This window comes from Vipera ursinii (assembly GCF_947247035.1).
Source record: "Vipera ursinii genome assembly, chromosome: 3".
Classification (NCBI taxonomy): domain Eukaryota; kingdom Metazoa; phylum Chordata; class Lepidosauria; order Squamata; family Viperidae; genus Vipera; species Vipera ursinii.
In genome coordinates, this window is record NC_139516.1 from 117,679,575 (window position 1) to 117,705,773 (window position 26,199).

The 26,199-nt window shown below is 38.6% G+C and overlaps 1 protein-coding gene across 2 annotated transcripts; it reads left to right on the forward strand.

Moving 5' to 3' along the window:
• The first annotated feature begins 400 nt into the window (after nt 1-400).
• DELE1 (DAP3 binding cell death enhancer 1) lies at nt 401-24,703 on the forward strand. Of its 2 annotated transcripts, XR_014492071.1 has the most exons (11): nt 401-515; nt 615-714; nt 4,222-4,303; nt 4,436-4,571; nt 4,765-4,893; nt 6,562-6,623; nt 11,328-11,421; nt 17,819-17,961; nt 18,131-18,244; nt 21,216-21,309; nt 21,705-21,781. XR_014492071.1 is itself a non-coding variant. In XM_083359106.1 (10 exons), exons 1-10 carry the CDS (start codon nt 479-481, stop codon nt 21,953-21,955), a joined length of 1,128 nt encoding a protein of 375 aa, XP_083215232.1. In that variant the 5' UTR covers nt 401-478; the 3' UTR covers nt 21,956-24,703. The 2 variants fall into 2 exon arrangements, 1 of the variants encoding a protein (XP_083215232.1); XM_083359106.1 differs by lacking the exon at nt 18,131-18,244 and having other exon boundaries at nt 21,705-24,703.
• The last annotated feature ends 1,496 nt before the right edge of the window (nt 24,704-26,199 follow it).

The window sequence follows — 26,199 nt, forward strand, 5'->3', positions numbered from 1 at the left end:
TTATGAGGTTTTTTCGAAGGACTCCCTTTTCCCTATTCGATATGATTAGCTTTTCCAAAGTCACTAAGGTACAATCCTCGATTGTTTCCTCAATATTTCATTTCAGACCAAAGAAGGAAAAATAAATGTTAAGAAACGCGGAGAAAAAACAAAACAAAACAAAACAGCACTTGCGTATAGAAAATATCCTGAACGCGATCGAAATAAGTCGGGTTTGTGAAGGGAAAAAAAGATTCGAAAGGAACTCGCAGCGTATTGCTTCTGCACGTCTTCATTTTTAAGTTTATGCAGCCTACGGCCTAAGCGCGTGCTCGCAGGGCTCTTCAAACTCGGCCCTTTTATGACTCGTGGACTTCAACTCCCAGAATTCCTCAGCCAGCATGCCTGGCTGAGGAATTCTGGGAGTTGAAGTCCACGAGTCATAAAAGGGCCGAGTTTGAAGAGCCCTGTAAAGTCTAAGCCGACCCGAGGCAGGAAGATGTTATGGCGTTGGCTGTGGAATTTCAGCCGAGGAGGTTCGCTTATTTTATTTTTTTGTCAGAGGTTGCGCGCGTGGTTTTGTTTTGTTTTCTCCTCACCTAGGCCTAACGTGTATCTTCTTTTGCCTTGTTCAGTGAGATCCCCCGGAGGAGCTGTTGCCGGCCTTTTCCGCTCCCGTCTTCAGGAGGGGGAATCTTTGCTTCTCGGCCAGGAGTCTACGCAGACGGATAACGGGTAAGGTCCGGCCGCCGGCCTCCGTCCCGTCCCGTGAGAAGTAAAACTCAACGTTTAAATACACGGCTCTATCCAGAGAGCGGAAGAGTGCAGAGAGGAGTGGAAAAAGGGCGGGAGAGGGCCTTTCCCTCCCCAAGCTCTGTATTTGAGGCGGGGGGAGGGAAAAGGTTTTTGAGCAGTCCGAGAAACGTCGCTTCCTCGAGCGCTCGGGGAGGCCAATGGTCGAAATTAATTGGATGGTGTGATGGGTTAGGCAAAAACGGGGCTTTTCAACTTCAACAGCTTTTAAGATGTGTGGACTCCAATTAGCAATGGCGTAGCACTTAAACCAGGGGGGTCTTCAAACTTGGCCCTTTTTATGACTTGTGGACTTCAGCTCCCAGAATTCCTCAGCCAGCCTGCCTGGCTGAGGAATTCTGGGAGTTGAAGTCCACAAGTCATAAAAGGGCCAAGTTTCAAGACCCCTGACTTAAATTGATATTTAGCTTCGTAGGGTTTCACAGCACTCTCTCAGTGGTCTACAAATGTCAGCATATTGCACCAATAATCTGGGCCCTCATTTTACTGACCTCGGAAGGACGGAAGGCTGAGTCAACCTTGAGCCAGTCAGAATTGAACTCCTGACTGTGGGCAGAATCAGCTTGCAATACTGCATTCTAACAGAGCTCCCAATTCCCAGTGTTATGTGAATTGCAACCATCAAGGTTCCTCTTTGCAGGTAAGTAATGCCTGAGAGTCATTTGGGGTCATTCCTAGTTGCTATCGTTCAGTGAGCGGCCGTTGCACTGTCCCTCCCCCAGATAGTCCCTCGCTATCTCTCCGCACCGCACCGCACGCCTGGCACCCCCCCTCCACAGTGGGCGGTGACCCGGCGGCTCGGATCGGATTCGCACAGCCAGCACTGCAGTGAGAGAGAGTGAGTGAGCCAGGCAGGGGGCAGAGAGCTGCGAGTGCGAGCGCCCCCCCCAGATGTTGCGCCCAGTGCGGCCGGGCCCCCCTGCACCCCCCACGCTACGCCACTGTCGTTCACATCTAGGGAGCAAGTGCTACCACTGCTTTGGCAGTGAAATCAGATGCTGTTGACAGGGGAAAAAAATCTCCCATATGCTCAGGGTGCCATTTTCAGAGGACTGTCTATCACTAGAGATTTTCAAGCAAAGGTTGGATCAATTGAGATGGTTTGAGGATTCCTGCCCTGGTCTGAGGGTTAAGTAGAAGATCTCCAGATTATCAGAGTCATAAGTTGTTTCCATCATTCAAAAAATACGAATTTAAAATAAAAGTTACTAATTTCTGAGTTTCATGAAGGAGCTATGCTGCTCTGAATACTTGGTTCATATTAATTGAATGCTGTTTATGTTTCTAATGAATTGTCGTAACCAAGACATATTAAAGCAGTGTTTCTTAAAACGTGATTCTATTCTTAAAGGATTGTTTCTTAACACACTCATGTTATTTTTACACAATTCAAATATTTACTAATGCATCATTTTTCATTTTTAATACAGTATAGATAAATATAATCAATGCAAACAAAAGCTCTTTTGGGATCCTTCATAATTTTTAAAAGTTGAAAGAGTCTTGACAGCAAAACATTTAAGAAAAAAATACAGGATCCGATCTGGGTTGGTCACCGGGACCAGAGTTTTGTCTTCCAAACATTTAGACACAGATTTGACCAACCCAAATAGGATCTTGCAACATTATTTTGGGACTTGTATATTCGCCTTCGTTCGTAAGAAAAAATTCATCAAGGTAATGTCTAGTTTCCATATTTGCTGGAAGCTAAGATGATACAATGCTACCTATAAAGGGATAGAAACAAAAAAAAGAGATAGATAAAAATTAGTGCCAAATGTAGACTTGCCAAATTGATTTGAAGCCAAATTTAAAGATTCCACCATGTGTACATGTAATCTGAATGTATTTAATACTTATGTCATATTCATACTATATAATTAAATTAAGTAACTATAAAATGTGTTTTTTTTTTAAAAAAGCCAATTCTCACAATATACCAGTCATTCTCTTCCACAAACAAATTGCAGAATTGAATGCATTGTTATAATTACTAGGTCTTACAGAAGTAGGATTTTCCAGGCGTGGGAGATGTGATCTCTAAAGAGACAAGCAATCTTTTTCTTTCTTTGCCTGTTTGCTAATTTTGGAGGAAGGTGGTGTTCATCAGTTCATTTTGGCCACAAGTGGGTTTATATATAAATTAAACACCAAAGGAGCTAAAATGCATCCCTGCCTTACTCCTCTATAAGTTGGAATCTCATTGTTATAGTAGCCTTTGTACAGTGCAGTGAACCTTGAATCTAGATTGCTGACAAAGGTTTTGTATGAGCAATAGTAACCATCTATCAGTGGTATTCAAAAGCTTTGCCCAAAGCCTTGCTCTGGGAACTAGATCAAATGCAAACCTGAAATCAATAAGCACCCTGTATAATGTGGAGCCTGCTTTAGTTATTCTTCAGCCAAATACTGTAGTACGAGGGCATGTCCATAGATAGCAGAAGTGAAGTCCGCTTGATCATCAGCCAATATGTAGTCTGAATCCAGTCAATTAATAATAATAATAATAAAATAATAATAATAATAATAATAATAATAATAATAATAATAATAAGAAGAAGAAGAAGAAGAAGAAGAAGAAGAAGAAGAAGAAGAAGAAATAGTAGTAGTAGTAGTAGTTGGAAGGGACCTTGGAGGTCATCTAGTCCAACCCCCTGCTCAGGCAGGAAACCCTATACCATTTCAGGCAAATGGCTGTCCAGTCTCCTCTTAAAAACTTCCAGTGTTGGAGGATTCACCACTTCTGGAGGCAGGTTGTTCCACTGGTTAATTGTTCTAACTGTCAGGAAGTTTCTTCTTAGTTCTAGGTTGCTTCTCTCCTTGACTAGTTTCCATCCTTTGCTTCTTGTCCTGCTTTCAGGTGCCTTGTAGAATAGCTTGACTCCCTCTTCTTTGTGGCAGCCCCTGTATAGCTGTCTGGTATTGAGTTTGCTTGTTATGCTAATAGGCTAATAATGTATAGGCAGCTCTCAGGTGTCCTTTGCATGATAACAGCTAAGCCCCAGTCCTCTGTGATTTGTGCAGTGCAATCAATCCTCAGAAAATAATCTTCAGAGTCAAAATAGTCGCTCCACGTAATAATTATTTGCCTAAAACTTTCAACCTGTAATTTGAAAACTTCCTGAAGCTCAAAGTTTAGCCAAAAACATTTGGTGTGAGTTGTGCAGAAGAAAAAAGTATTTTTTAATATTTAAGATTAATATTTCTAATCCTATTTACCGGTATATATAGTAAAATATATAGTAAAATATGGATATTTATACAGTTCTGTTGATGGCAAGCTACAGTCAAGAAATCTGTATGCACATTTTGCAATAGTCCACATATAACCCTGCTTTGCTACATGAGTTGCCTCGTAGACTGCATATTTTTTTTCTTTTATTTAAATTTATATATTCTGCAGTTATGTAATTTTTCCTCTTTCTGAAGCTGGCATGGCAAGCATCAGCAGCACAAAACCTTTGGAGATAGGAATGTCTACTGCTATACTCCGTTAGAAGCCTTTACTTGGGTAAGCAGGCTTGTATGATTGCAACTTTCCTTGGTTATTCAACCAATAAAAGATGTGTCATTATGATATGAAAGGCACATGTAAGCTATTGACATTACTATAATAGTTTCAATGCATTTTGTCCTTTATTAGAGTACATTGGCTGTTCTTGCTTTGGAATTAACCAAACAGGCCCACTGGCTGCATTCTGTTCAACCAGATGGAAGAAACACCAAAGTTTGTCAGTCAGAACCTCAGATTGCTGATTTGTCCCAACATCATCACTCAGGTAAGCTTCTTATAAACTAGAATAACTGAGGCTATAATTTCCTCTATAAAACAGCAGAACTAAATCAATGTGGCAAGATTCCTTTGAGCTGCACATTCTGTTTTGTAAGGAGTAAATCCCTTTTTAAAAGGTTAAAAAACTAAAATATACTTAGTATGTTTAGTAATTTTAAAGTGCATCTATCTGCATTCAGCCACAGCTCTATTTCCTTGCACCAGAGAAGAGGACCAACAATTCTTGGAAGTGGATTCTAGCCATGCACTGAAAAATCTATCTTCTAGCAATTGTTCTTGGCCAAACGATCAACTCTGTTTGGAAACAGGTACAAACCTTTATTTTTGGAAAGCAAAACCTTTTGTTATCAAAAAAGTAGGACATGGAAAGTGGTCCAGTGCAAGCTGACTTTGACTTGCTTTGTAATAAAGTCTATTTCATGTTGAGAACTACCCTAGACGTTTGCAGGGAAAATCCAGGGTGGGCAGAACCAAAAACCAAAAGTTATAGGGTCTTTTAAAAATTCTGAAAAATAACAATAAATATATTGTTAACATTAGTGTTAAACATAAAATGACCACCATGGTTGAATGTTGAAAAAGATAACAATATATTTGTTACTTGTACACATTTTATTGTTTTTCCCCTACATTTTGTTGTTTTGTAGTTGATTTTTTTCTCTTCTTTTTATTTTGTATTTTTAACTTTGGAAATAAATAAAAATGTTTACAAAAATTCTAAAAAATAATGCAGAGAGGTGTTACTTATATTTCAGAATAAAATGATAGTAAGTTATCAGGCTGCACCAGAAATCTAATCGACTGTACTTTTTAATACTCCTGCTATGTCAAATAAAACTACTTAATTTGTATCTTAGAAAGACTCTGTAAGAGTGCCATATAATATTTTATAATTACAAAGCTCTGGTCAATTCTAGCCTGGAAACTTTGATTTCAGAAAGGCTAGATTTCAAGTTATTAAGCCAAAATATTGAAATAGGAAATTTGTATTAAACTAGTACTCTGATTTTTGTAACAATGAGAGGTAAATACATTAATGAGTAAGTAATACTTACTTGCAACAATGGGGTAACAGTATAACAGAATTGGAAGGGACTTTGGAGGTCTTCTAGTCCAAACCCTGCCCAAGGAGGAAACACTGTACCATTGCAAAAAATAGATGTTAGGCAAACAGTGACAATTTATTAAGAAAAAAATAATTTAGTCTACAAACTTGGCTTTAGTGCAAATAAAATATTATTTTTGCACTATTTCTACACTGCCCAATTCCCAGTGACCTTAATTTTTATTAAGACTACTAAAAATAGAGAACAGCTTTGTCCTCTTAAATCTATCCAAATTTATCTCTAGACCTTGATAGTCTCTACTAGGAAAATATATTGACTATCAGTTTATATATCGTATTAGTCTTCCTAACAGAAAATCTCCCAATATTTTTACTAAACTGAAATCAGCACAAATTGGTTAATGAAAATTGTGAAACAATTATGTTGCTTGTTTTAAAGAGTATCAGAAGAATAAGAGAGTAGCTACAATAAGGTAAATAGCGATTAAAACTTTCAAAGTAAAAGTGAATAACAGTGGGGATAGTGGACACCCTTGCCTTGTGCCTTTTCTTATCTCAAAGCTCTTGGTGCAGTCTCCATTCACAATCACTTTGGCTGTCTGTTTGTTATATATTGTTTTTATCATATTTATAAAGTTCTTTCCAAAGTCCATTATTTACAGTTGTTGAGTCATGAATTGCCAGGAAATGTTGTCAAATGCCTTTGGGGTGTCTAAAAATATTAGTGCCAATTGTTTCCCTGGATGTAGTTCATAGTATTCTAATACATCCATTATCACTCTTAAGTTGTTTTTAATAATTGGTTGAAAAATTAATATATGTAAGAGAAAATTAATAAAATCTTTATTTAAAAAAGGGATCAACTCTAACCCTAAAACCTAATCCTTCATTAATGTATCTTTTATTCCAGAGAACTTTGTCTCCCCACCTAGTACCAGCTTTGAATCAGATTCCTCTCTATTGGATTTGAAGGTACTCTGCTATTTTTGTTTTGTAGAATATACTTTATTATTCATTTGTTGCTCTTTTTTTGCTATATACAATATTACAAGCATACTTTTTTTACAGTATGAGCTTACATAAGTGATTAGTATCCTAGTGTTCTCTGTTTCTTATCTTTACCTAATCTAAGATTAAAATATGAGTCAAGCTGGTGAAAAATTTACTAGGAAGAGATTCACAAGGTAGAAAAGAGACAGACCTCAAAAATGGCTTGGCTGAGGCTAAGTAAGCTAGAATAGTCAATAGACTGAAACATAATTTAGGGGAAAGGTAGAAGAGACAACACTTAAAAGGGCATGGGTAAAAGTTCTGGAAAGGCATATTAGGTAAAAAGAGACATTGTAGTAAAAACTAATTCGGGATTACATTTAGAAGAAGCTTTTATTAGCAGAAAAAGCATTAGGTAAAGCAACACAGAATAAAGGTTTAAAACAAAATAATAGAATAATTGGATTGATAAAAGAAAAAAAAGAGAACAAATGATGCCACAGCTACCATTTCCTAAGATTTCACCTTTTAAAATATATATATATTGCTCTCAAGTAATTTTACATAGATGCTAGTTTCTTTAAAAAAGTTTTAAGATAAAATAAATATCAAGAATAAAATAACTAAGACCAATTACTTTTTTATTTATTTAGACACACACGCATAAAAACATGTCCAAATATTGGCCTCTGAATATAAAATGTATCACATATTTGCATCTCTTGATGGCACCAAATCAATGTTGGGGCTTTAGAATGAGAAAAACGTGCATTGAAATAAAAAATACATATTTTTAATTATTGTGATTTAATGTTGTCAGCCTGTGTTTAACTCTCCAAACTATTTTTTTAAAGAAAATTGATTTTAATATCAAATAATAATATGTATTGATAGTAATTAGGTAGTTTTCCCTATAACTGCGGTCAGGAAATAAAATTTCGGTTCTGGGTTATATGGTACAGTTCAATATATAATCAAAAGACACGTAATATTGCTGAAATACACAGATATGCCTCCTAGTTATCTCATGAATGATTTGGTCACTTAACCTTGAAAAGGAGATGGAATTATAGCAATAGTGATAGATTTATATACCGCTTCACAGTGCTTTACAACCCTCTCTAAGCAGTTTACAGAGTCAGCATATTGCCCCCAACGATCTGGGTCCTCATTTTACTAACCTTGGAAGGAGGAAAGGCTGAGTCAACCTTGAGCCAGTGAGAATTGAATTGTCGAACTGCTGGTAGCCAGCAGTCAGCAGAAGTAGCCTGCAGTACTGCATTCTAACCACTGTGCCACCATGGCTCATTAGAATCATATCTCAAAGAAATCCAAACAAGAAATTGGAATAACATTGGTTTATAGAAAGTGATTGTTAATGCTGTGGTGATATTTAATTCAGTGAGATTACTTTTGAGTAGTAAGTACACTGGATAGAAGAAGCTGATAGAATATATTTAAAACTCAAGAGATTCAGTACCTTGAACCCAAACCATGTAGCGCTTTACAGACTCGAAATCTTAGGCTCTAAAAACAAAAGGCAATATATATGCTCAATAATTTGCTTCTAACTGTAAGAAATTATCATAGATATTATGACCTGTCATCTCACAAACTCATGGTTGCTTGAATTTGTAGAAGAGCTAATGAACTGTGAAGGCCGTTGTAGGCTTTTGGAATGAGAAAACAAAACAATCCTTGTTGTGGCTTCACTTCTGTTGCTGTGAAACCCCTATTTCTCCTTTTTTCTGGGAAGCTCAAGGTGATAAAATAGGCAAATTGTATTAGATATCCAGCAGAGCTAACTGGTGTATATTACTGCATAACACTTGTTGACTACCTGACAATGAAGAATCATTCATACCACCCAGCAGCAACTCCTTAATGTGATCAAGGTATTATTATTATTTGTCCAGATACCCTATGATAGAGCTCTCAGAAACTTGCTGTGATAGATTTGAGAGGCATTTTAAGATAAAATTGCTTATTGTCGTTGCCATTTTGAAGACTATTTCTGGTAAAATAGAAGCAGGAGTCTATACAGTGGATATAAAAAGTCTACACATCACTGTTAACATGCCCAGTTTTTGAGATGTAAAAAATTCAGACCATGACAATTTTTTTCCATCCTAATATAACAAACAAGTTCAATTGAAAACAAATCTTTTTAGAGGGGAAATAATAAAAAAACTAGAATAATGTAGCTGCATAAGTGTGCATACCAATTATAAGAATGCATGCACACTTATGCAGCCACATTGTGGGAAGTGGCTGTGTTCAGAATTAGCCAATCACATTCAAAATGATGGTAAATAATCGTCAGTTGCCATCAATTAAAGTGTCTAATCAGGCCCATATAAATTTAGCTGGTTTGGTAGATTTTTTTTCTGACATTTACTCAGTTCCCTCTTACAGCAAAAGCCATGGTCTTCAAGTACTAGCAAGTACTTGTTGTACTAGTTGTGTACTATGTGTGACAACAGTGTCCTGTATTCTTCATATATCTGGGCCGTGGGATAGGGTGGCAAGACAGAAGCTTTTTTTTTTAAACGAAGAAAATCATCCAAATCTGGCTTCATTTTGCAAAAAGCTACATCAAGTCTGACAAAAGCATGAGGGAAAATGTGTTGTGGTCTGATGAGACCAAGTTTGAACCCTCTGGCCATAATTCCAAAAAGTATGTTTGGAGCAAAAACAACACTGTGCATCACTAGCAGTACGCCATACCCACAGTGAAGCATACCATATTTCCTCAAAAATAAGACCCAGTCTTATTTCTTTTTGCCTCCAAAAGAGACACCAGGTCTTATTTTTTGTGGAGGGTTGTCTTTTCCACTCGCCTCCAGCACCGACAGCCCCGTCCACCCAGCCCACCTCTTCTGCGGCTAAAGGAGCAGCTTCATTTTGCAGCTGAGAATGGAGAACAGAGATCCATAGCTCGGTTCTCTGCTGCAGAGGCCTTGCAGAACTGAGGTAGGGATTGAATCCATAGCTCAGCTCTCAGCTGCAGTTACCTTCTGGAAAGGCCTCTGACTGCAAACTGCAGGCCTAGGGATGCTGCAGAAGAAGTAGGCTGGTGAGGAGAGGCCTGGCTGCAGAGTAAGTAAGTGCGGGGCATGTGGGGGAGCTTCACACCCACCCCCGCCCTAGCTTGATTTTTAGGTGTGTACCTCGCCCCAAAACTTATTATTAGGTTCACCCCCAAAAATCAAGCTAGGGCTTATTTTTAGGGTAGGTCTTACTTTCGGGGAAACCACAGTAGTTGTGGCAGCGTTATACTTTGGGACTGCTTTTCTTCAGCTGGAACTGGGGCTTTAAGTCAGGGTGCTGGGAATTATGAACACTTCCAAATATCAATCAATTTTGGAGCAAAACCTTCAGGCCTCAGCTGAAATGCTGAAGATAAAGAGGAATTTCACTTTTGAACACAACAATGACCCAAAGCATACCTCCAGATCAACAAAAGAATGGCTTCACCAGAAGAAGATTAAAGTTTTGCAATGCCCAGCCAGAGCCTTGCCATGAATCTAATTGAAAATATGTGGGGTGACTTGAAGAGGGCTGTGCATAGGAGATGTCCTTACAGTTTGACAGATTTGGAACACTTTTGCAAGGAAGAGTGAGCAAATATTCCCAAACCAAGATGTGCCAAACTGATAGACTCCTTCCCCAAAAGACTGGATGCTGTCATAAAATGAAAAGGTGCTTCAACAAAGTATTAATCAATCTGAATAGTGCTGGAAGGGACCTTGAGATCTTTTAGTCCAACCCCCTGCTCAATCAGGAGACCTCTACCATTTCAGACAAATGGCTGTCCAGTCTCTTCTTAAAAACCTTCAGCGATGAGGCACCCACAGCTTCTGGAGGCAAGCTGTTCCCCTGGTTAATTGTTCTCACTGTTATGAAGTTTCTCCTTAATTCCAGGTTGTTTCTCTCCCTTCCATAGGGCTGAGGGGTCAGTGACAGGTTGCATTCGCCATGAGTCTTTCCAGGTCATTTTTTTCACCATGACACATATTGGGCAACTCACTACATAATTTTCTATGTCTTTTTTCATGCCCGGCCACCAAAATTGATGTTTGGTCAAATGCAGCTTTTTTATGAACATGTGTCCTGCTGTTTTCGAGAGATGGCTCCAGTGGAGGACCATGGTTCTTTGGGCTAGGGCAGGGGTAGACAACCTCGGCTCTTTTATGACTCATGGACTTCAACTCCCAAAATTCCTGAGCCAGCTTGGCTGGCTCAGGAATTCTGGGAGTTGAAGTCCATGAGTCATAAAAGAGCCGAGGTTGCCTACCCCTGGGCTAGGGGGATATACAGTCAGGTTCCCACCCAGGCTAAATCATCTCGCATGATGACCTCCCCCTTGTGTGAATCAAATCACTCATTGCCATTTAAAGTGCTTTGAAAGCACTTCTTAGGTCCTTCATATTCGCACCGCTTGGATTTTTTTTTTTTGCAATCTAGTTAAAATATAAAATACCGTATATTTAGTCATTCGGTAATTTTTTCAAGAGATAATTATATCAAGTTTGTAATTCTTCTGTTTAAAAACTATTTCTCAGTAATCCTAAAATATTCCTTGAAATAACTGCAGTTTATTACTGATTGCCGCTTCAGTGCGAAAAATGCAAAAGATTATCAAGAAATATATGCAGTTAACACTTGTGTTTTTTTTCTGTGCAGACCAGCTTAGAAGAGGAAGAATTTGTTAAAAAAGCTGCTTCTCAAGTGCAGGAAACATTTCAAGCCAGCATTTCAGTGGCATCCAACATCCTTGGTAATAAAATGCTAGGCATAGTTTGCTTATCCATAGATTAGTGTTTTTCCGATAGTACTGGAACCATAATTGATTTTCTACCTAAAAGAAAGGTTTACAGTATTATAAAGCCTGTTCTCACACCAACTTGAATACTAAAAACAGAAACAATGGTAAATTGATAGTTGTGATGGTATATAGGAGTTCTTTATGGTGACAGAGAACTCTTACCTCAGAGATGATGAGATATATTTTTGTTAATTATAGGGTTAGGATTAGGGTTAGGGTTAGGTTTTTTTTAAATAACATTCTTAATATTTAGCAAAAAGCATATTGTCTGGGTTCATGTATTTAAAAAACTTTAAGAGTTAATTTCTATATTATCATAATATGTTAGTTAATCTCTCAATAGTCTTCTTACTAGTATATATTCAGTGTTACATAGTATAGAACATGTTCCTTTCTCTAACTCGCTTTTCTAGCCATTGATAAAAATTGTCCCATGTTCTAAAGTACTCTTGAGTCGTCTTTCTCTTTAATGTCAATCTGTCCATTTCTGCACAATCTAAAATTTTCTTAATTAATTCTTCCATTGGTAGGTTTTCATTTTTCCAATACTGGGCAAATACAATTCTTGCTGCAGTTAATACATGTAAAATTAAGTATATACAATCTTTCTCATAGTTTCCTCCTATTATGCCTAACAGGAACAGTTTTGGTTTGAAATCTATATGTTTTTTAGTCATTTTTTCCAACCATATGTGCATTTTTGACCAAAATCTTTTAGCTTTAGGGCATGTTCACCAGATATGATAATAAGTACTAGGTGTTTGTTTACATTTCCAACACTTGTTTGATGTATTTTTAAACATTTTCGCTAATCTCACCAGTGTTAGATGCCTTCTGTAAAACATTTTGTATAAGTTTTCTTTGTAAGCCACCACTTTCATTAATTTAGCATTTCTTTCCCATAATCTTTGCCAGTTTTCTAATTCTATATTATGTCCAAAGTTCTTTGCCCATGTTATCATTGCTTCTTTTACTTGTTCCTCTTCTATCTTTAAGCTTAACAAATATTTATAGAGTTTCTTAATCAATTTTTCATCTATTTTTAGCAGTATTTGGTCAAATTCTGTCTGATCTTTATAAAATCCCGTTGATTTAGCATCTTTTTCATATCTCATTTGAATTTGCAAGTATGGCCACCATGATAAATCAATACCTTGTTTTTGTAAATCTTGTCTTTCTTTCAGTTTCCCTTCATTGTCCAAAATATCCTTAGGTCACAACTTTCTCATAGTTCATTAAATTTGGGTAAGCAAATGCTTCCATTGTTGAAAACCATCCAGGTATTTTAATATAAATTTTTGCTTTTATTTTTTCCCATTCTAGAAGAAATGCATTTCTTATAAAATGGTTTTGAAAGTATCTATGTATTTATTCTTCCCATAGGACAGAAAGGCATGCCATCCAAGTTGTAGGTCATGCCCCTCTGGTCTCTTTGTCCTATTAGACCTTTCTTAGAGAATTTAGCTTGTAATTTGCAATCCAATCATTGTTATGTTTGTTCTTTTCCAGTCATCTATCACCTTCTTTTCCCCTCATTTCTTAATAATAATGGATATGTGCATCCTTTTCATCCATGGCTCATACGCGGAACTGTTACCATAGTTCCTCTCCAAGCACAATTTGGGTGAACAGTTACTACTTGGAATAAGTGATCCTGCAAATATCCAGATTTGGACTCCATAAGTTATTACTAACACCATGAAACAAATTGTTAACAAATATAAACTTCCAAAGTACTAGTGTTACAAGACATTTGGATGCTTAAGTTAGTATATAGGCATTACAATCTCAAAAGAGTACATTGCGGTATATTGGTCCATTTGGGACGTGGCAACAGTGACTGTTGTCAGTGCCTCTTATTCCAGGGACAGCCATAAATGACAACTAGTGGGTGAATATTCTCAACTTGACATAATTTTCATATTGATGAAGCTGTACCTTAGACTGTCAAATAATATTTCCCACCAGTCTTATAGTCATGGAGATTTAAATATATTTAATCTCAAGTTTCGATCTTAGCCTGTTACAATTTTCCCCCCAAAATCCATTTGTCTCTATTTTTTTATAAAATCTATTCGTTTACAGGCACTTTCCTTTCTTTCCCCCTTCTGAGCACATACTTAAAGCCTTCCTGCTTGCTTTCATCAACAGCTCACAAGGGGCTGCAATTAAACATCTTGAAGGAAGTATTTTGTATAGCTCTGGAAAAGAATAATTTATTTTGGAAAATCACACATGTATTCAATGGAAATTTTTCTATTTTTCCTCTGAAATTCCATTTTACAGGTGGCTAAGATCTCACAGTTTTCCTGGCAAGGTTTTTCAGAAGTGGTTTACCATTGTCTGCTTCCTAGGGCTGAGAGAGCTAGAATCAGAATGGTGGAGTTGGAAAGGATCATAAAAGTCAGCTAATCCAATCCTTTGCAGTATACAGGAAAACCAGTTAAACCATCCTTGATTGTTCAGTCTCCCAGAGATGGGTAGCCCAGCTTTTAAGCAAAAAGTTATTTTCCATCTTTTTTGAAGATCAGAAAGATACATCAGAATAATTCCCAACTGCCATTATTTCATAACATTTTGCTACAGGGAATCCTCAGGTTACAATTACTCATTTAACGATCATTTGAAATTACAATGTCACTGAATGCAGTGTCCCCATAATCACATGTTCACAGTTTAGGCGCAGGGCAAAACAGGCTTGCAATTTTAGCATTTTGTGATTGTAGGATTTCTATTTGTGACCTTCCCTGCTGGCTTCCAACAAGCAAAGTCCGTGGGAAAATCAGCAGGAAGCCACAAGTCACTGTTGCTGCCAGCACTTTCTCTCCTGAGGAGCTTCCAGGCACCATGGGGATCTTGTTTTCCATAGTACCCACCCACAGCATCTGCCTGACCATATTCTAGTGCCTGACCATGGCATCCATGCGTATGTCAAGATTGAATTGCTAAGATGCCTACTAACTTCTATTGCTACTCAACTTTTCATAGAAACGGGGGAGGGATAGAAAGTGTAGGGAGAAAATGGGATTCTGAGAACCTGTCCACGGACCCTGAGAACCTACAAGAATGCCAAGGTCACTAACGCAGGTGTCAGACGGAGAAGTGGACCGTTCTCATAACAAACCAAAGAGATATGACTGGGCAGTGTGAACACCCAGTGAGTGGGGGCTGAGGGAAGCTATTGTTAACTAGGCAAAATTTCCCGCAGGAAAACCAGAGCTGGTTTTGCTTCTTCAGTTCTGAGATGTGTATTCAATAAATTCTTTTATGGCACTTCAAAGCCTTGAAGATTCCTTGATTTTGAGTTCGCTAGTCAGACAGTTGACCTTGTCCTTCATAGCACCCTCCTGTATTCTGTAGAAATTTGCTTGTACTCCATGGCAGCCTGTAATGGCTGCCCTCAGTATCTGTCCACCCATTCATACTCCACAGTGCTATCCAATCCACCTGTAGCTCTTGCCTGGGACACAGTTTGTGGCAGAAACGAGCGCTTCTGGATTCTGGCCTTCTCCCATGTCATAGTCATGTGAACTCTCTACAGGAAGTCCTCGACATACAAGAGTTCATTTAGTTAACATTCAAAGTTACAGTGGTTATGCCCAGTTAGTTTTCACATTTATGACCATTGCAACATCCCTGTGGTCATGTGATCAAGATTCAGATGCTTGACAAGTGGTTGCAGTATCCTGAGGTCATGCAATCACTTTTTCTGATCTTACAAGCAGAGTCAGTGGGGAAGCCAGGTTCACGTAACAACCATATTACTAACTTAAGAACTGCAGAGATTCATTAACAACTGTGGCAAGAAAAGTCATAAAATGGAGCAAAATCCACTTAGCAACTGTCTTGATTAGCAACAGAAATTTTGGGCTCAATTTTGATCGTTAAGTTGAGGACTACCTGTATTTAATAGCCCAGGCAGTCCTCGCTTATTGAATGCAGTGGGGATTGTAGGGATTGTCATCACTAAGAAATGATGATGTTACACTTTATGATCACACTGCTTATTGATGGAATTTTCAGTCCCAAACACCATTGTTAATTGAGGACTATCTGTATTTTCATTCAGCAGTGATACCTTTCCTTTTATTTTGAATATACCTGAATTATTTTGATTGCTCATGACATCCTTTGCCAACCTTAGTTCACTCCCAACAGTAATTTTACTGATATCTTCAATACAGTTAATTCCAAACTATTTTCAGGTCTTCGTTACGTTTTTTGAGCTGCACACTGCTATTTTCCTGCAGTCTCCCATTTTTTTCTGATTGAATTATTTGAATAGGTGCTTCTTTTGTATCTTTTTTCAGGACTTCTCATTGGCTTTGTTTAGGATTCAAAACTAAGCAGGATAGATCTTCTTAGTACTTGGAAACCAGCATGAAATCTTAGTGCTAAAAGCTAGACCTGGAGCTTGAAAATAACATTCTGAGTTTGTCAGGTAATGGATATGCCTCTTAAGCTTGGGTCAGTGGATGTTGCTTTACTGCTATTATTAGAGTTTTGTCTAATTTTTTTATTATGCATTCAACTCAAGCCTACAAACATATCTAATTCTCCTGCCTCCTGTTTTTCTCCAGAATAAATGTGAGGTGGGTTGGGCTGAGAGTGACTGGCCCAAGGTCATCCAGTTGGCTTTCATGTCTAAGGGAGGCCTAGATCTCAGAGCCTCCTGGTTTCTGACTATCTAACAAGTTCTTTTTCCTATGATTCTCACCCACCAAGGAATTCTTCTTACCATTGCCCTGAGCTTATTCAAATCTACATTTTAAGTCCAAGAAACATGTTCCAATCATTCAGCTTTAATTTCCATTTAAATTAAGAATTCCGGAGTTTCTTGCTTGCTTTAATTAGTACATATGTATCTTCACTTCTTCAGCTATGTCTTTTATATTGGTATCGAAGTCAGTGACAGCCAATTCTTTCGTTTGTGCTCCACTTTCTGAAGGAGAAAATTGTCAGCAAGGCAAGCCTTAAAATGTCCTATATGGATTTTGCTTAAGCAGATCTGTCACCACAGATGCAAGTAATGAACCCTCTGGGTATAATTTCCTTAAGATTATTTCCACTTGTACCTGCATAGTAGAAAATTTCCCATTTCGATTACAATGCAAGACACAAATAATGATTCTATAAATATTAGGAGAGGGTGTTCCACAACAGTATCCTTTTTTTACTATGTTCAGTTTCTGCCCTGATAAGCCCTTCAGAAATCCATTCACTCATTTACCGAAGGAAATTTGTGCATCAGCTAATGTCTATCGAGGCACAAAGATGTATGCTTACGAAAATCATAGGGCTGGAAGGTACATTGGAGGTCTTCTAGTCTGATCCTCTGCCCAAGGCAAGAGTCTTGTCAATGTTATTCCAATGATATGTTAGTTCGATAACCTCTGCCATGTTAAAAACCCGTGTAGTTCTCTGGACATTTGTTTGTAAAACTGGAATAGCAAATCTTTTTTGCTGTGTAGTTGGAAGGATCCTATAAGGTAGTCCTCAACCTACGACTTAAAACAGTTAGTTTAGTGATCGTTCAAAGTTACAAAGGCACTGAAAAAAGTGGCTTATGACCATTTTTCACAGTTATGACCTTTGCAGCATCCCCATGATTATGTGATCAAAATTCAGATGCTTGGCATCTGGTTCATATTTGTGACCATAGCTGTGTCCCAAGGTCATGTGATCATCTTTTGCGACCTTCTGTTCCAGGGGTGTCAAACTCAATTTCATTGAGGGCCGCATCAGCACTGCGGTTGCCCTCAGGGGGCCGGGTGGGTGTGGCCAAGGTGGGCGTGGCCTACTGGGTGGGCGTGGCTAGAGTGCGTATGACCTGCTGGGTGGGCGTGGCCAGCTCTACATCGTTCGCCTCAAGGGTGCCTCTGGGGGCCTGGGCAGGAGTGGGACAGATCTGAGGGTCTCTGGCAGAAGGAGGGTCTCTGGGCCAGGGCCAAGGCAGTGGGGGCCGTTCCCTCACTGTTTCCAGGATGGCTTCGTGGGCCACATGAAACCACTTCACGGGCCGGATCCGGCCCCCGGGCCTTGTGTTTGACATGTCTGTTCTGTTCAGTTAATAACTGTAGGAAGAAAGGTCATAAAATGGGGCAAAACTCATTTAACAAATGTCTTACTTAACAACAGAAATTTTGGGCTCAATTGTGGTATAAGTTGAGGACTACCTATATAAGACTGAATTTGATAGTATGGCTGAATTGGGTGCAATTACATTTAAGCCTCTGAATTAGATTGGACATTACTTCTTATAAATGAGACAAATGATTATATGTTTAAAGAAAGTATGAGTATTAATGTTGCCTGAATTTTTTTATTGCTATATATATTGTTTTCTCAGGACTTGAAAACATGCAAGCTGAACAGTACGAAATGGCTTTTTCCTGTTTCAAGCTGGCTGCAGATCAGAACTATAGCAAAGCCCAGTACAATGTAGGATTATGCTATGAACATGGAAGAGGCACCACAAAGGACATGACTAAGGTTTTCCAGTCCTATTTGTTTTATTCAGCCTATGTTACCACTTTATGTAGAAAACTGAGGGAGAGGGAATCATTTATTATCTATTAAGTGCCTAGTATGTCCTGAAACATAGAGACAAGTTCAATAGTTGCCCTTTGCTTTCTCCTATCTTATTGCTTCTTCACTGCAGAAAAATTATCTTTGGTGGAAAGTGTTATGAAAGTGCAAAAGAGGTACACAACAATTGTACAATATTGCAGATTAAGAAGGGAGAGAGGACTAAAGATGCCACTTCTTTATTAGTGTGAGTTTATATGTATTCATTTTCTGATGAGTTACAGACATCAATCTAGAAACAAGATAGCCTGCCTATTGATAAATACAAGGAATGGATATGCTGTGGTACTAATTGTTCAGGCCAGCAGCTTTAAATGCTGTTGGAAATAAGAGAAATTCTTTCTTTGGGTTATCCTTGTTTTCTGAAGTAAGTTGTGTCTCAGGTCAGTCTTGATTTCTGGAAATTGCTGGGACTAGTCTTTCAAATTTTCATGGCAAAGGTTTTTACTTGCAACTTTACCAAACTGACTCTCCTTTTAAAGTAGATACAAGCTATTAATATTTTGTTTCTTTGTACTTGTAGCTAAGACTTGCAAAGCACTCAAAAGATGTGTCATAAAGTGCATTTGAGTAAATGAGCAGCTTTCTTTTGATATATTAAAGCAGGGGTGTCAAACTCAATTTCATTGAGGGCGGCATCAGCATTGCAGTTGCCCTCAAGGGGCCGGGTGGGCATGGCCTACTGGGTGGGCGTGGCTAGAGTGCATATGGCCTACTGGGTGGGCATGGCCAGCTCTACATCGTTCGCATCAAGGGTGCCTATGGGGGCCTGGGCAGGAGTGGGACAGTTCTGAGGGTCTCTGGCAGAAGGAGGGTCTCTGGGCCAGGGCCAAGGCAGTGGGGGCCGTTCCCTCACTGTTTCCAGGATGGCTTTGCGGGCCACATGAAACCACTTCGCAAGCCGAATCCGGCCCCCGGGCCTTATGTTTGACATGTCTGTATTAAAGTCACCACATGTTTCGCAACATCCATATAGCTGTTTCCAAAGCTGTTCCCAACTGTTACTTTTCTGGCTTTTTCCCCCTCAGGTACCTTGCTTTTGGTGTACAAGCCTGGCCCTCTGTGGTTTCATTTGTGCTTAAATCAGGGGTGGGAATCTCTGGGTGTATGATTTACCATGTATTGTCCGCCTTGCCTTGCCTTGACCCATCCCATACCAGTAGTATTTTTTTTAAAAACTCCTCCCTTGACAAGTGTAGATTGCTATGCAGTAATTATTTATTGTGTGGGATTACATCTGGATAAGAAAAACATATTCTGTGATGCAATTATATTTGTAAAAGCTTTCACTGGAGGCAATGGAAATGGAAAAAATATGTTATAATCTTGACTGACTTTGGGCCCATCATTCTGTCTCAATCCAACCTACTTCACAAGTTTTTGTTATGAGAAAAATAAGAGGCTGAAACAGTATTTTCACTTCTGTACCTAAAGATAGGTAGGTAGGTAGGTAGGTAGATACATACATACATACATACATACAAACATACATACATACATACATACATAAATACATAGATAGATTAAAAAATGAACCGGGGAGACACAACAAGGGGAAGTCATTCCTAATACAGTGATTTAGGTTTTTAGGACAATGGAAAGTGAAAGTGGCATGCAAAGTGGCTTGGACCAGGAAATTTCAATTGAGAAATTAAGGCTTTTTTCTTCATTTCTTTTACTTATACTTTTAATATATTCTGTAGTGCATGAATCGCATACTTTTCAGTACTCAGATTGGGTGTTTAAAACTGAAAAAGTATTTTCAAGGCTATAGATTAATTAACTTTGCCTTAGAAAATTTTCATTATAAAATAAATATCTTTTTAAGATTCCTCATTAACATAAAGTTTTATAATAAAGCAGCCCTACAAAAAAATTTTTCAATGTCCTATCTATCATTTGTCTATCAAATCTGTAACAGAATAATAGAGTTGAAGGGAGCTTGGAGGGTTTTCCTACACACAATTAAGAGAAAGGTAAATAACAATAATAATAGGTGGAAGGGACCTTGGAGGTCTTCTAGTCCAAACCCCTGTTCAGGCAGGAAACCCTATACCATTTCAGACAAATGGCTGTCTAGTCTCTTCTTAAAAACTTCCAGTGTTAGAACATTCACAACTTCTGGAGGCAGGTTGTTCCATTGATTAATTGTTCTAACTGTCAGGAAATTTCTCCTTAGTTCTAGGTTGCTTCTCTCTTTGGTTAGTTTCTATCCGTTGCTTCTTGTCCTGCCTTCAGGTGCTTTGGAGAATAGCTTGACTCCCTCTTCTTTGTGGCAGCCCCTGAGATATTGGAACAGTGCTATCATGTCACTCCTAGTCCTTCCCTTCATTAAACTAGACATACCCAATTCCAGCAACCGTTCCTTATATGTTTTAGCTCCAGTCCCCTAATTATTGTTGTTGCTGTTCTCTGGACTCTTTCTAGAGTCTCAACATCTTTTATGCATTCTGGTAACCGAAACTGGATGCAGTATTCTAAATGTGGTCTTATATATTTTATAAGGCAGACAGGTCAAACTCGCGACATCACATGATGTCGCACAGCATATCGGGACAGTTTTGCCATTGACGGCAATGGAGTGGGCGTGGCTTCCGGATGATGCTCCCAGCCTGTGGGCCGGCAGTTTGACACCCCTGTTATAAGGCATTATAAACTGGTATTAAAACTTCACGTGATCTTGATTCTATCCCTCTGTTAATACAGCCTATGACCGTGTTGACTTTTTTGGTAGCTGTAGCACACTGCTGGCTCATATTTAAGTGATTGTTCACTAGGTCAGTAAGATCCCTCTCACAGTTACTACTATTGAGCCAGGTATTACTTATCCTATACCCGTGTATTTGGTTTTTCTTGCCTAAATGTAGCTTACTTTTTTCATCCATCTGACAGTCTAGATCAGGCATGTCAAACTGCCGGCCTGCAGGCCAGATGCATCATGACAAAACCGCGCCCTCCCCATTGCCGGCAATGGGGAAAAAGTCGTGATACGTCGTGCGACATCCCGAGTTTGACATGCCTAATCTAGATTATATGACATATTTGTAAAATATATTCCGCAAAAGAGAGTAATTTCATACACATATTTGTGCATATGTGTACATCGCAGTTTTCTCAGAAGTAGTAGTTTTGTCTCAAAAATTGCTATTTCTTCATAGGCAATCCTCTATTATCAGCGGGCAGCTCATCAGGGCCACCTCTTGGCCCAATACCGCTACGTTAAATGGCTTTTCTACTGCTGGTACAAAGCAGGTAAGTAAACAAGCAATATTCTGACCTGGCAACTTCTTGTGGCCAACTCACCATACCCAACTCACTGCAGGACAAGAGTTACACTAATATCAAAGAAATAGTGGAATAGAATCATTAAAGAAAGAATACAAAAGGAGGGACAGAATGAAATGTGAATGGCAAAAATTAAAATTATTTTATTTGTTTCAAATAATTAAGTAAAATTGTTAAATTGTCCTGCAGCGAGTTCTCCTGTAGTTAGTTGACCATGGTGAGTTAGCTGCAGCAAGTTGGCCGCAACGAGTTGGCTGTGACAAGTTGTCCCATTCTGCATTAAAGCTTGTTCATGTTTACAAGGTTTGAATTTATATGAAGCACAATTTTAATCTCTCTGATCCCTGTGTTTTTTCTCTCAGCTATGCAGAACCAGAAAGAATTACCACTGAAAGAAAGAACATGTCTGTCCAGTCCATGCCTTCAGATCCTTGGTCAGCCACTGAGTGCTCACTTGGGGCAGCCAACTGTTGGTTTGCTTCGCTCATGGAGCATAGGACACCTGGAAGATATGGCAGATAGTTGTGAACTGCAATCCTATTTGGGGCTATCTGATGAATTCTCCATCAAGCTACAGCCTTTCCCTTGCTCTTCAGGAATAGTAGTTGATTAACAAGGATCATGAAGAAAATTCCTTTTTCTGAAACTGGAAAAAATATTGTTATGGTCCTAACATTTTATAAGATTAGAACCAGGTACACGTTTTGGTTCTATTTAATTGTCTCATAATGTATAACATCTTACCTTGGTACTGAGGTAAGTAGTTGTTATCATTGAATATTATAACCAAATCCTGCTTTGATGGATTATTTCATCCTACAAGTATCTGTTGTAACTAACCTCAGGAAATTATAAGTATTAATATGCTATATGACAACTTTTCTACAAACTTGCAAAATTGTCACCAACCTAATCGCCTTCATTAAATGTTTTGGAGAAAATTTGTACTCAGTGTTTGAACTGAACATTCTCATTACAATCAGACCAGGAAAATGCTGGATCCATAAAAACTTATCTGTGGGCTAATCTCACCCATACCATATGGCTTTCAAGCCTATGAAACATGATTTTCTGGATGCCTAGAATTCCATGGTGGCATTTGCTTTGATTCCAAAAGGACATTGAAAGATCTTGAAACAATGTTGAAATATTGCTGTAATGAAAACATCCAGTTTTACAAGTATAAGAAACAATCTACACTTACCAATTGCACTTAACTTATATACTGCTTAATAATACTTTACAGCCCTCTCTAAGCAGTTTGTTGAGTAAGTATATTGTCCCTAACAATCTGGGTCCTCATTTTACCGACCTTGGAAGGATGATAGGCTGAGTCAACTTAGAGCTGGTCAGGATCGAACTGCTGGCAGTCCGCAGAGTTGGCTTGCAATACTGTATTCTAACCACTGCACCACCACAGCTCTTCAATTTATGATGCTCTCATAAATAGCATTTAGAAAGAAAGTAACTGAATGTAAAATATATGATGTTCTAGGCCTACTATGGCATACTAGTATACTAATATCTAGTGTGGTCATTGGAATGTCTTCCCTAAAACAAAATGCTGCAAAAATGGATTGTTTTGGGGGGAAAAAAAGAATTTGCATTCTTAAGAATTTCATCTTAACTTCTGCTCCCATGCTATTCCTTCAACAATCGAACGTTTCAAACTGTCCTAAAAGAAGACCCATCATACCCCTGCTTCTCTTTCCTTCCTCTGTGCTCAGAGAGGGATGACGGGAGGGGGAGATTACCAGCACTGCTGGTGGCCATGCTGTCACTGGCCATAGCTGTCCAATGCAGGTAGGGGTGGTCCCAATGAAAGGGAAGCCTGGTGGCTTTGAGGCGAGGTTGGCGAGTGGGAGTGGCACTGATCTACCAGTGGGGGCCATCAAAGCCAGAATGCGCTCAGGCTTAGATCCATGGGGAGCCAGCGAGCCCCTCTCCCATCTCTGCCCCACTCGTGGGGGTGCACAGAGAAGGCGAGCGTGCGAGTGCTGGTGTCCCGGGGAAAAGGGAAGCACTTCTACCTTTTTCCTTTCTCATTGTTCAGCAGGGACAGTCAGCAGCGATGCTGGGCGCTCGCCAACTCTTTGCATGCCCAGCTGGCGGAGCAGCCCCTCGCTGGCCCTTTCCTGCCAAAGCCATCTCCTTTTATATCGTGTCCTCTCCTGGAAGTGCCGATCAGCTGGAGCCCAGCGCTGATCCTGGTGCCTCTGCAGAGCCCCAACAGCCCTGCAGCTCCAACTGTCTCTCCCTCCGGCTTGTGCGGCACTGCTGCTGCTTCAATTCATTCCTCTCCACCCCGCTACCATTTTGTGTACCACTCTGCCAGGTGGCAAAGTACCACTGGTGGTACATGTAGCACCAGTTGAAAAGCCCTGTTCTAGAGTCAAATGTGAGGCCATCTGTCTGACAGCTAAAGCTTGGCTGACACTGGGTCATTCAACAAGCCAATGATTCTTAGCACACCAGTAAATCTACAGTGGCTGAGAAAGAAAAGAATTAAGGTGTTGCAATGGCCCAATGTCCAGAACTCAACCTGATTGAAATCTGGCAGGACCTCAAGAAAGCTGTGGATAAACAATGCCCATAAATGTGAATGAACTGAAACAATGTTGTAAAGAGTGGGCCAAAATTCCTCCAAATGATATGAGACTGATAGTCATACAGAAAATGATTATTTCAAGTTATTGCTGCTAAAGGTGGTTCTACAAGCTATTGACTCATAATGTGTAGTTTTTCACACGATTTCTCCATTTTGTCTTTGTTTTTGTAAAATAAAGATATAATGCAATATGTCATGTGTTGTTATTCATCTGAGGTTTTATTTATCTACTTTTAAGAACTGATAAGATTATGTCCTAATATGTAAAACCATTGAACTCAAGAGGATGTTCTTTCTTTTTCATACGATTGTACATGTAGTGTTTGACTTGACCACATTGGCACCAGAATTTCCATTGTTTTTCAAGGTGGTTATTATGTGAGTAATGCCTGATTTTACCACCTCTTTTGCCATGGTTGTTAAGTGGATCTCTGCAGTTGAGTAAATCTGGCTTCCCCCATTGATGCTGCTTGTTGGAAACTGGTTGGGAAGGTCACAAATAGTGATTAACCATTGCAAATACATGCTGGTTGCCAAGCACCTGAATTCTGGCCATAAGACTATGGGAATTGGTTATAAGTGCAACAACCAGTAAGTTGCTTTTTTCAGTGCTTTTGTAACTTCAAACGGTCACTAAATAAATTGTTAAGTAGAAAACTAGCTGTATATCACATTGGACAGAGAAAGCGTTTTCACATTCTGCTGCAACTCGGTGACATATATTTTAATAAAAATTATTAGTTGGAAAAGATACTAACAGACTGTTATTTTCACCTATGGTGAGAAATTGAAAAGTGCAAAAAACAGTAATGAAAAATCACTACTTGTATGATGTTCATGTAAGCCATGAAGTATTATGTATCACTGATACTTAGATTTTGCATCTGTTATTGTATTGTTATAAAATTACATTTATTAATTTAATATATCCTAATATATCCTGTTTGGACATTATTACAAAAAGTACCAAGCAAATATAAAAAGTTTAATGATTAACACTCCATTCCCTACATAATTTTCAGGGGAAAATTTTAGATTTCCATTTTACATGAACAATTAAGATTTAAAAAATGTTATTTCTCTAAGTTAGATCGGGGCATTTTATAGCCCATAAGCCACATTCAGCCTTTTGAGTGTCCCGGGGGGGCAGGAATGGCAGCCCTCCACAACATTCCCAGTTCCTCATGTGACCTCTTGGGAAAGTTAATTTGCCCACCCCTAATCTAAGCAAAGGTAGATTTTACTATTATCCTGACCTTGCCAAGTAGCTAGTCTGGGATTTTATGGCTATATTGAACATCTACATTAAGCTATCAAAGCATCTGGTCACCTTCCCACTCCACCCCATTTATATTCTTTGTTCTGTTCCATTATATATGTTATCGGTCCGTGGCGTTGAGAAATTTGTAGTCTCTTCATATTTTAGACTTTGGTATTCTTCTGAAAGACAGGTTGTTCATCTGGCTGGGGTACTGTTGATCAGGAGGTATGGTTGATCAGTGGTTTTGCAAGAGTGCTGTAACAAGTCATTTTGCTTCAGATGAACAAACTACATACTGCACAATTGAATCCAATTATTTTACATAAACATTCTCCTACCCTGAAAGAATTACAAAACAGAAATAATGTAAGACTATAATGGTAGATAAAAAGAGTTATCAAAAAAAGAATAAAAGTTGACAAGTTTCATCCTCAGAAAGGTATAACTAAGTACCTTGCCTTATTTTAAGTAGAATTAGGCTGAGGTAACTTGTTCTGTAAAATGAAGTTCAGACACATTTTAAAATGCAATTTTAAAGATTAAATAAAATAAGAAAGCTTAATGACAGTGCTTCAGTTACCGTAATTCATAAAAGGAAAAAAAATTCTCTTAGTATTGTTTCCCTTAAAAGATACAGTAAGACATTGTAGAAGAACCATGTTAGTCTATACTTAGCAGCAAATTATCAGGAATCTATTAGCACTCTGATTAAAAAAAATTACAAAAAGGATTAAGTTTTCATGAATTGCAGTTCACTCAATCAGACACACAGAGGATATCCATCTGTGAATATGGTTAATGCACAACCTTTCTAGGTCCAGGTGCAGCTGCTGTATAATTTACTGAGAGAGCTTTACATGCAGAAATTTCAAGATTTACTGTTTTTAAAACTGTTTCAAAACATAGTTTCTAACTGATTTTGGCAGCAGTATATATAGTCAGTCTGGCTCAAGAGACAAATTTGACAGGTGCTAACATTTCCGGATAA

Bases quoted from the DNA above. Each gene is read 5' to 3' on its own strand.
- DELE1 (XM_083359106.1), top strand. From the start codon at position 479: ATGTTATGGCGTTGGCTGTGGAATTTCAGCCGAGGAG. The intron at 715-4,221 runs GTAAGGTCCGGC...CTCTTTCTGAAG, and splicing joins TCTACGCAGACGGATAACGG to CTGGCATGGCAAGCATCAGC. The intron at 4,572-4,764 runs GTAAGCTTCTTA...ATCTGCATTCAG, and splicing joins GTCCCAACATCATCACTCAG to CCACAGCTCTATTTCCTTGC.